Below are 11,520 nucleotides of genomic sequence, written 5' to 3' on the forward strand. Positions count from 1 at the left end.
TTCCCGAGAAGCCCACCTACGTTGGTACTGTTCATAAAGTCCCTCATTATGGGGCAGAGCTGCATTTGAGATGCCTTTTTTCTCCATTTCAGAGCCCATGGCCCCTAGCCAGCCTTGTCTTGAAGCCTGTGCTCCCTTCCTGCCTCCCCAGCCTGTCCCTCCAAGCAGAGTCTACTCTGATCTTAGCCCTAGACTCTTCTTCTCTGACCTTCAGGGGGAGCAAGGACTAGAAAGTCATCCCTTTTCACTAGGTCCCAGAAGGGGAGAAGCTTGGTGTGCCCTCTGCCTTCTCCTTGTGTTTGTCTATATAGAAGGCTTCTAGCCAAATGCTACCTCTTCACAGTTAACTAGACATGGCTTCTCTTCCCTCCTCTAACGTGTTGCATTTTTTCCCCTTCAAGTCCTGGCTGCATATAAATAGCACATAGATACAGTTGTGTTGTCCATAAAGAGGGTATTGTGCACTCCTGACTTGTTAGGGGGTCATTTTGGCGAGCATGTGTTTGAATAATAAGATTAAATTTCAAGTGAGCTTATGGCATACAACACGTGTTTCAGGTCCTACATATGCCTATGTAGCTTGTTCTGAACAGACTAGAAGCCAACTGAGTCTCTCCACAGTGAAAAATATCTGAGATTAAAAGAGAGGAGAAACCCAGTGGCTTAAATATGAGTCTCATTTTAACTTTGTACTTCCTCCATGGCTGGTGTGGTGGATCCTCTTTGCGTCTCTTATTAGGCACCTACACTATGATCTATATGTGATCTGTGATTCACAGCTGATCTGTAGTCCCCCCCATTGAACGATGTTTTCCCCGGGGACTAGAGCGTCTCCTTACAATGACGTGTTGGTCATAGATTGTTAATAACATTTACAAATATTAAAAGGTTAATCCTGACTTTCATGAGAGATGTGAATACTTTTCTTTTTGCCTGCTGTTTGCTTTCAATCATAGTTGACGGCATCTTTGAAGCCCCTGGGCTTCTAAAGCCGCACACAGTGAAGTGTCTGTTGCTGCTGTGATAGGTTTCAGCTGCGGTGATTTGGTCATCGTGTGGAGGAGAGGCGCTCTCCTGATTCAGCCTTTCCTGGAAAAGGATTCTTCTGCAGAGTGTCTGGAGCTACAGGGCCAGCTTCATCCCAAACCTACCTCCAAGATGGCCCCCCACTCTCCTGGAGAGCTATCATGGAGCACAGATGAGCAGATGTATAGCAACAAGGAGAAAAAGAACTGGATAAAGGGGAAGATGAAACTGGAACCAAAACATTGAGAACATGTGGAAAGAGCCTTGAAGAAAAAGTAACAAAATTTAAACTTAAAGGGTTTAAAGGAATAAAAAGAGAATCTTAAAATGCAGGCAAAAGGAATAGAAACCCAGGGGTTTTAAAAGGATCCAAAGGAATGGTAAAATTGGTCACCAAGGTGGGATGACCATGGCCAAGCACTCCCCTTCATCCGTTCTTTGGCTTCTCACAGCAGCTTAGCAGGTATGAACCACTGCACAGCAATGCCAGGTGAGGCACCTGAGGGCAGAGCAGAGTGGTGCCGAAAGGCGCTCTCCAGGGAGCGCCTTAGGTCTCTAAGATGAAGGCTAAGTGAGACACAGACAGCATTTACAATACGGAGTAAGAAAAAAGTAGTAACTAAATACTAAAAGTGAAAAAATTTAAACCTAAACCCCACAATCTGAAGAGCGATGTTGAGGTTAAAGAAAACTAAATGCAGGGAATCTTGGACAGAAGTAAGAAAATAAAAGGTGTCTGAAACGTCAGAGCTCCCAGTGACTGAGAAGAGCAGGACACTGGCAGGTGAATAGTTCTGATTTGGCACTAGAAGATGTAGCATGATCAATTCTACCTATCTAGAAGCTCCCACCGTGGGGCCTACAGTTGTCTCCTACTCTCGCCATAGGCTTGTGGGTAGGGGTTTTGCTCGTAGCACCCACTTCTCTGGAAACTACCAGGACACACAGGTATGCCCTTCTTGGGGTGTCTGAAAGAGAGAAGATGCAGGACATCTGACCTGCCTGATTCAGAGAGCATGCAAAGCCAGCCTCACCTGCAGCTTCCTTGTTCTGGCCCATGCATAGAAGGACCGGCCTCATGGCACTCTGTCACCCACACAGGTACCAAGGTTGCCAGCCGTGGTGGTCACCTGGAGCGCATATTTGTGGTGGAATTTCGCCCTGACTCAGACACACAGTTTGTATCTGTTGGAGTCAAACATATGAAGTTCTGGACCCTGGCGGGAAGCGCTCTGCTGTACAAGAAAGGGGTCATCGGCTCCATGGAAGCTGCCAAGATGCAGACGATGCTGTCCGTGGCTTTTGGTGCTGTGAGTCCCACTGGAAGCTCCCTCAGAGAGGGTCCTGACTCCCTCAGGGCATAGGGTGGTGGGAGGAGGTTGGCCAAGAAGCTAAGCCCAACAAGAAAGCCACTTCTGCATTGTCCTTTGCGAGGTGGCGTCCTAGTGAGCAGTGCTCTGTAGCCTTAGCATCAGCCAGTGAACCGACTGCACTGTGTGCGTGTTTGTCAGTGTGCTGGTGGGTGTGTGGATACCAGAGGCTAACAACCTGAAGCCTGTTAATTAGGTTAGGTTTGCTGGCCAATGACCCTCGAGATTTGCTTGCCCCCAGTTTTTTTAGCATTGAGATACGAGCACCTATCACCACACCAGGGTCTTTTTTAATGGAGGTTCTGGGGCTGGAGAGATGGCTCGGCCAATAAAGGCTAGGCTCACGACCAAAACGCAGGTTTTGGGGACTGAACTCAGGACTCATTCTTTCAAGGCAAGCGCTTTACTGGCTCCTTAGTCCCTTGCTTGACTACATTGTTCTCAAATGTTGAGTCATTGCTGTAACAGACTAGTGGAGGAAAGCAGCTTCCACAAGGAAGGGTTTGTTGGAGCTCCTGGGTTAGGATCAGCTCACTGTGACAGGAGAGACAGGATGGTGCAGCAGGAAGCAGCTAGCTCCATGGTGTCCAGTCAGGAGGCAGAGGGATGACTGCTTGTGCTCAGCTCCTTTTCTCCTTATGCAGTCTGACACTCCATAAAAGGGGATCGGGGCCACCTACATCCAGGAGGGTCCAAACTGGGAGTAACCACAGCAGAAAGTCCCATGGCACACCCTGCCTAGGCAATCTCTGGGAATACCAGGAACAGTCTCCACCCTCAGGGACTGGTCTTCTCCTCCTGGTCCTCCTGGTCCTTCTGCTCCAAGAATACCCCAGGCAGTACAAACTCGTGGCTCATGTAAGGCGGCTCCTGATGTTCCAAGTACGCTGTGCCCACTTCCTAGGTGAACCTCGGGCAGGTTGTCTTTCTGGTTGGCCCTTCCCCTACTGTGGCCTGTCTCGTGCTGATCTGCACAGCTGCACACAGTGGGATGAAAAAAAATGCCCAAACCAATTAGCGGGTAAATTGCAAAGCGGGGTGACTGTCTCACGTTCTGCGGCTCACTGCAAATCTGTTTGGCTTAGGCAAAGCAGCCATTCTGGCTACAGTGGCTAAGAGCATGTACTGTTCTTCCAGAGGTCCTCAGTTCAATTTCCAGCACCCCACTCAGGTGTCCCAGGCCTGCCCTTTAACTCTGGCTCCATGGCGTCCAGTGCCTCTGGCCTCTGTGGGTCCCTATATGGCCCCCACACAAACACATGCATAATTTAAAAATTAACCTTAAAACAAAATAAGGAGCTGGTAGCTGAGAAGAACCCTGGTTCCCAAGGTCCCTTTGCTTACAGAACCACCTCACATTCACTGGTGCCATCAATGGAGATGTCTACGTGTGGAAGGAGCACTTCCTCATCCGGCTGGTGGCCAAGGCCCACACAGGTCCTGTTTTCACAATGTACACCACCCTCCGGGATGGCCTTATTGTGACTGGCGGAAAGGAACGGCCGTAAGCCAAGGGCCCTCTTGGGGACTTGTTTGCTACTATCTTGGGGCAAAACGACAGAAGTGTCCGCTGACCGTGATGTTCCCACCTCTTCTATGTTAGCTCAGTCTGCCATCTCTGCAGGAGAGCCCAGGGTCTTCCCCAGAGGGCCACTGGCGGCTAAAAACTCAGGAGCTACTTTGAAAAAAGCTCTTGCAAATGCTACTCATAGCAGCTCTTGGGGGAGGGGGAAAAAAAGGAGGGAAGCGTGGCAGGAAGGTAGCATTCATGACACACTCGGTTAGCAGGCTAAAGAAAACATGACTGGCTTTGAGGACACTTGCTTTCCTCCAGACATTTGAAGGCACTTTAGGAAATCTGCAGGGCCCAGGATGGGGGTGGGGGTTTTGAAGGGGACAGCTGGAGTTGGGGGCAGCACCCTGCTGGGCCTAGGTTGCCATGCCAGCAGGGACTGGCACAGACGGGGCTGGGAAGGGATGTCTTGAGGCAGTGGGTGAGCTCCTCTTTATGCCTTTGTTAGGACAAAGGAAGGAGGCGCCGTCAAGTTGTGGGACCAGGAGATGAAGCGCTGTCGGGCCTTCCAGCTGGAGACAGGGCAGCTGGTGGAATGTGTGCGCTCCGTGTGCCGAGGCAAAGTGAGTACGGCTCACCCGGGGGGGGGGGGGGGTGCTCCTTGGGGCTGAGCCGAGGAAGGAGATGAGGGTCCCAGCAGGCTGACTTTTTTCCAGTCACTTCCCTAGCATGAGTTTATTCAAGCCGTAAGCCGCAAGCTGTAAATTGTAATTCAGCCCAACAGTCTGTCGGAGCTGGGTGAACCTACTCCACCAGGAAGGCTGGGTATGTCTCTGAACCTGTGTCTAGCATCCAGATCAGTTGAGAGGGCTTCCTGTTTCATAGATGAGGGTGTCTTTCTGTCTGCCTGACAGGAAGTCATCCAGGAAATGGTAGCCACTGTCGCTGCAAACACTGTTCTTGTAGGCTGAGCCATACTTGTAAGCACCCTTACTTACCAGCCAAGGTTACCTGAGGTCTGACTGAGAGGAATTAAATCAGGCCGGCTGGAAGGTCCACAGCTCTGGCAATTTTATTGACAACAATCAGACTTTTTATACCTTTATCAGAAACAGAATATAGTGGCAGGATACGATAAAGTTGTATTTCTTAGACACAAGATTAATGTCTAAGACCAACTTACCTGCTGGCCAAGGTCACCTGACATGTCACCTGCTATGGCTAAGAGGCGTGAAACTCCTCTACAGGGAGGACTTTGCTCAGGCTCCTACCCTAGGTAACAGCTAGAGAAGGCAAAGTGAGAGGGGAGAGGACAGTGCTTATAGACAGACATTCAGTCTGTAACAGGCCCCCCGGGCTCTTCCTGCGTTAATAGCAACTCGGCAGAGTTTCACAAACAGCACTTTTGAGTTATGTAAGCTGTGGCACAATGCATAAGACAACGTTTTCACCACCTTGTATACAATTCACTAACGCTGGACACACCTGAACCACCGTGCAGCCATCACCACCGTCAGCCACCTTCACAGGCTGCAATAAGAAAACATTTGACCACCGAACACTACCCGTCCCTCCCCCTCCTGCCCCTAGTAACTACCATCCTCCTTTGTGTCCTGTGGTCTGGAGCACTCTGTGGACCTCAGAGGAGCGGCCTCAAACTGCTCTTTTTCTAATAGTATTTTATTATAAACAGGGAAAAATTTTAGTAGGAACCAAGGATGGTGAAATAATTGAAGTTGGTGAAAAAAATGCTGCTTCAAACATCTTGATTGACGGACATATGGAGGGGGAGATCTGGGGCCTAGCCACACACCCCTCCAAGGACGTGTTCATCTCAGCCAGCAATGATGGCACCGCGAGGATCTGGGACCTGGCAGACAAGGTAAGGAGCATGCTCTGTCTGGCTTACGGCAGTAGAAGAGAGGCGTGTAGCAAGCCAAGGGTGGGGTAGGTTGAATCAGCGTTAGATTAGAAAGCCTAACAAAAGTCCTCCCATCAGCCCTTTCAGGGTCTAGACAGACTTGTATTGTGAAGGGGTCTCCTATGGCCCCAGCTGGCCCTGAATCCAGTAGGTAATTAGGAAAGACAATAGGCCTCCTGATTCTACTGCCTCTACTTACCCGGCACTGAGAAGGTAAGGAACGTACAGTTATGCGGTGCTGGCATCAAACAGAAGGCTTCATGCACGCTAGGCAAGCACTCCTCCAAGCCTTAGATGTTGATGATTCTGGAATAATCGGACTGAGAATGACTGTCTTTTATATGAAAGGACAGAGGCAAGGAAGAGGGGCAGAAATGTTTGACAATGTCAACTGTCCCCATCAGATCCTGGGAAGTTTGGGAAAGCAACTTTAAAGTTCATCTGATGTGAAGATGAAAATATCAAGAAAAAGGTTACTGAGGCTTATCCAGCCAAGAATAAACATCAAATTCTGTTTCAAAATGGCTAGGAAATGTTTTGGTTACATTTTTAGTGTAAGGGTCAAAGAACAGACATGCAAATTCATGCATGTGTTAGCTTTTATGCTATTACAAGTTTCTAAAAACAGCTTCCCCTCCCTGAAAACCTGGATACTGGATGTTTCCTATATGCTACTGTTAAAGCTTACACAAATCTTCCAAGACTGACAGCAATGGTAATGGCCGCAATGTACACAAACATACCCAACTAGAAAGTGAGAAGCCATTTCAAGAGCTGTGCTAGCATGCTGAAGTTCACGCTTGTTCCCTTTAGCGAGAGGCTGGCAAAGCCCAAGGCCTGGGTCTGGCCTGCTGCCCTTTTCCTTACCTACTGCTGGCACGACAGAGCTCGGGAATTAGAACACAAATCCTGCAGTGCTCAGTGTAAAGTGATGGCGACCTAACAGGCACTGTTTGCCAAACCCTCTCCTAAAATACACTGTCCCCCAAACGGCTCTGCTTGAAATGTCCAGGGAGGGTTACTATGAGATGACCCTGAAGGCATTCAGAAGCAGCTGAAGCAGTCTGACTTCTCCAGAGATCAGCCCGGGTGGCAAGAGCCCACATGACCCTCTCTGTATCCATGCAGAAACTGCTGAACAAAGTGAACCTGGGCCACGCAGCCAGGTGTGCGGCCTATAGCCCTGATGGGGAGATGGTGGCCATTGGCATGAAGAATGGAGAGTTTGTCATCTTGCTGGTGAACAGCCTGAAAGTTTGGGGGAAAAAACGAGACCGGAAATCTGCCATCCAAGATATCAGGTACATGAGTGAGTGGTCCGAGCCAGAGGGTTAAGCAAGTCTTACGGTGGTTTGTTGGGTGTGCTGGTGGGAGGAAGATGTGGCTGAGTCTAAAGGGTTGCTTCCAGAGCAACAAGGCACAAGGGTCCTTCCCACAAAGTCATTTCTGGATAAGATGGCAAAAGTACTTGTAATTCTACAAAAGGCTGCATACCACCACTTCCCCCCTGTGGGGTTGGATTCAGAAAACGTGTTTGATTTCATAAAACCTGGGGGGAACCTTGTCACAGGTGAGTCGGGAACACATCTCACTGTCCTTAAGTGTGTCCAGATCTGCCTGTGTCTGTGAAGCCCCAAAAAGGCTCCTCCCAGACCGTGCTCTTGACTTTTCCCCTCTAGAATCAGCCCGGACAACAGATTCTTGGCTGTGGGTTCTTCCGAGCACACAGTCGACTTTTATGACCTCACTCAGGGCACAAGTCTGAACCGCATCGGGTACTGTAAAGACATCCCAAGCTTTGTCATCCAGATGGACTTTTCTGCAGATAGCAAATACATTCAGGTGAGTTTCTGCCTAACTGGCCTCAGGGGCAAGCAAGACAAGCAACTAAAAACAGTGTTCCCATAGTGGGGTGCTTTCCGTGTCCTGGGCAACATGCTAATTTACCCATCACAGGCAACTTCCAAGTGCTCTTTCCCCCTATTTTATAAATGTAGAAACAGATGACTAGGAACTTGGATCATTAGGAACATAATATAGGGCTGGAGAAATGGCTCAGCGGTTAAGAGCACTGCTTGCTCTTGCAGAGGTCCTGAGTTCAATTCCCAGCAACCACATGGCGGCTCACAACCATCTATGATGAGATCTGGTGCCCTTTTCTGGTGTGCAGGTGTACATGCAGGCAGAACATTGTATACATAATAAATAAATATTTTTTTAAAAAGAAATATATATAGTGTGTGTGTGAGCACACGAGCGCAAGTGTGCAACATTCTTTAGTCCAAAAAAAAAAAAAAGCATATACCTAGTCCTCTTTAGCCTAACTTCAGCAGCTCTTCATCAGAATTTCTTAGTTTCTGGGCTGAGGAGATGGCTCAGCAGGTACCTGCCGCTAAGCCCCAAAACCAAGTTTAATGCTCCCCCCCACCCACATGCTAGAAGGAGAAACCTGACTGCCACAACTTGTCCTCTGACCTCCATACATGCACATTTGCATGCATGTACACACATGCAACACGGACTCAAACGATAATTTAAAAAATGTGTAACAGAGAAGCCCTGTCTTGAGAGAAAAGAAAAAAAGAACAAACCAACCAACCAAAAATTCCTAATTTCTAGTTCTCTAGGGCTGCACTAAGCTTGGTACTGTTCATTCCTTCTCCAAATTCTGCTGGGCAGTGTGGCTGCTGCCTAGTGGAGTGGGCTGGAGAGCTTATGATGGGGTCCCCACATAACTAACCAGTAGGGAGAGATAGGGGGTCCTACCTTTGGGACTTACGGCTAGAACAAAAGTTTCTTCAGCATTCAGATTTGTGAACCCGGACTCAGATATTCACTATAAAGGAGTGCTTATATTGACTTTTCAAATGTATCAAAAAAGCATCAGGCTAGGTGGGCTTTTGGATATAGTGTGTTTATTCTGTCTTCTGGAGCTTATTCCACTTCCATGGAGAAGGCAAGTCATCCTCTAATGTACGTTTGGTAAAGCGTAGGGTGCCGGGCACCACCTGAAGAGGTGCTCAATCTAGAACGCCTTCCTTCTAAACAAGTGGTTTTGGTGGAGCTCTGTATGGTGTGGAGGAGGTAGTTAACAAGAGGGGCGGGATTTCCGTCCCAAGCCATCTGCACTGAAACCCTGAAGTAAGAAAGATTTAGGCTTTTTCCATGAACAGAAGAACCGGTGACTTACGCAGACACCATTACCACGAGGAGTGAGGAGGCCTCATATGTAAGATGCTGGCAAATGTCCTTTAATGTGAAAAGAGTGTCCAATTTCCTCTAGCGGACTAGAGAAGCAGGTCCTGGGCACTTGACATGTCCATCGGCCCTGGGGGAGGAGGGGAAATAGGTAGAAGATACCTATGAATTTTAGCATGGGCTGTATGTGTGGAGGGGCGTGGTAGAAGAGGCCTTGCCTGTGAATTTTAACATGGGCTGTTTTGATTTTAGAGAAAATACAGACACTGGGGCTAGGCTGGCATTCCGGAAGATGGCCAGGAGTGTCTGTGGTACTGATGAAGCAGATAGATGTGGTTCCTCTCTCCACTTGCAGGTGTCAACAGGAGCCTATAAGCGCCAGGTCCATGAGGTCCCCCTGGGGAAGCAGGTAACCGAAGGCTCGGTCATTGAGAAGATCACGTGGGCTTCCTGGACAAGGTGACTGAAGAGAGCTGTGCTTGAGGAAGAGGTCCCAGCTCTGCCTCTGGGTTTGTGATGGCCAGGACAGGAAGAGCTAACATGAAACTGTCTTTTCTCAGTGGGTGAGGGTGGAAAGCTGCCAGACACGGGCCTATCTGATCGGTGCTTTGTAAATCAAGTCCTTTTTGTCTAATCATTCACATCAACCCCAGGCCTCATTCAGCAAGTTCAAATGTCTTGCAAAGCCCAGTAACAATGAAGCTTCCAGGGACCTGGAGGAAGACGATGCAGAAGCCCAGTCCTTGTCAGTGTGTGTGTGTGGTGTGTCTCTGTATACGTACATATGCAATACAATAGGACTTTAGGGGAGAAAAAATCAAAGCTAGAGATGAAGTTTTCCTTCTGGAGTGTAGGGGAAGGGGTTGGAGAAGGAACAGTACAAGGTGGTGAAAATGCACAGCAGGGGATGGCTGTTCTCTGACAGGAGCCACATAACCAAATCATGTAAAATTCCTATTACTTCTTAGTCCTAGGAGGGTATAAAGCCAAATCCTGTCAAATCTTCCTAACACCTTTTCCTCTTGGAATAGTGTTCTAGGAGATGAAGTCATTGGAATCTGGCCACGAAATGCAGACAAGGCAGATGTCAACTGTGCATGTGTGACCCGTGCTGGCTTGAACATTGTCACAGGGGATGACTTTGGACTGGTGAAGCTCTTTGATTTTCCATGCACAGAAAAATTCGTGAGTCTTTCTGAGTATGCTCCTATAGAGATGACCCTCAGTTATCACAGCTCCAGCCCTGTGGGGCTTTGGCTAGCCTTGTAATGTCCCTCTGGAGGGACAGCCAGGTTGTGGATGGACAAATGGCCACAGGAGTGGGGAAGAAGTAGGCAGGGAAATCAGCCAAAGGCTGGCTGACATTGCACCCTGAAGGGCCATGCTCACTGCTGAGACTTGAGCATGGGTAAATGGGAACAGAGTCTAAAGGCCTAAGAGAAAGGGAAAGTACAAGGCCACAGTGGGCACCCTTCTCCTCAGTGGCTGGCCCACTCAGAGCTGCAGGGGCTCCGGGGAGTGGGGCAGCTGGTGGACCAGTAACTTGACAAGTTACTAGACACAGCAGGTGCTCAGCTGCTTCCATTTGCTTTTCCTCACAGGCCAAGCATAAACGTTACTTTGGCCACTCTGCTCATGTGACAAACATCCGTTTCTCTTATGATGACAAGTATGTCGTCAGCACCGGAGGAGATGATTGCAGGTAGTACCCGGGTCAATTTCGGTGGCTGGTTCTGTCTAGCTGAGGAGTACTGTGGGTCGGGCTCTGCCAGAGTCTGATGTGGGACAGTGAAAAGGCAATTCTGAGTTCTTAGGGAAAAACAAGAACTTCCTACTGTATTCTGTTGTTGGGGTTCTCAACAAATTTTGACAGGCCTGTGCCCCCCACTAGTGCTGTCCTGGGATTGATGAGCTCAGGTCATGCGATAGCAATTCTGAACATTGCTGGGGCTGAGGAGGAAAAGAGTAAGAAATCTAGAATGGCGAACTACAGTAGAAACGACCACTGAGAATAATCAGGTTAAGTTGACCTTCACCCACGTGTCCTTAAGAATCATCAGTTTGTGCTGGTGTCTTTCAGATGTATCACTACAGCCAAGAGAAGCTTAAAGATGTTACTGACCCTGAGCTTTCAGTGACACTAAGAAACAAACAACTGAGGCAAACGCTGCCCTCACGTTAACATGAGGAATGGGAGGCGATTAGGTCTAGGGCTGGTCAGTAGCACAAGTTCAACCAGCCGTTTGGACAAGTAGCCAAGGCAGCTTTTGTCCTCATGGTGCAATGGGCAGGTTACATGGCTGGGAAGCCACTGTTTCACAAGGAACCCTTCCAACCTGACCCACAGGCCGGTACCCTCCTCCATTTCTGAAGCAGGACTGGGTCATCCTGTGATAACTCAATTTTGACATATTCAAATGTTTTATTACATTACCAAATGTTTTTTTTTGTTTGTTTGTTTAATAAACACCGGGGGTGGGGAGAGAAGAGAG

At 48.7% G+C, this 11,520-nt stretch overlaps 1 protein-coding gene across 1 annotated transcript in view; it reads left to right on the forward strand.

Annotated features, from left to right (window-relative positions):
- Eml6 (EMAP like 6) overlaps nt 1-11,520 on the forward strand; it is a 233,400-nt gene that overhangs the window by 219,339 nt on the left and 2,541 nt on the right. Inside the window, 9 exon segments of the mRNA XM_055628808.1 lie at nt 2,128-2,336; nt 3,743-3,900; nt 4,418-4,532; nt 5,603-5,791; nt 6,959-7,131; nt 7,510-7,672; nt 9,384-9,487; nt 10,060-10,213; nt 10,630-10,730. Coding sequence (XP_055484783.1) covers nt 2,128-2,336; nt 3,743-3,900; nt 4,418-4,532; nt 5,603-5,791; nt 6,959-7,131; nt 7,510-7,672; nt 9,384-9,487; nt 10,060-10,213; nt 10,630-10,730 — 1,366 coding nt within the window.

The sequence above is a fragment of the Psammomys obesus genome, unplaced genomic scaffold (assembly GCF_907164565.1).
Source record: "Psammomys obesus unplaced genomic scaffold, mPsaObe1.curated_primary_1811, whole genome shotgun sequence".
Classification (NCBI taxonomy): Eukaryota; Metazoa; Chordata; class Mammalia; order Rodentia; family Muridae; genus Psammomys; species Psammomys obesus.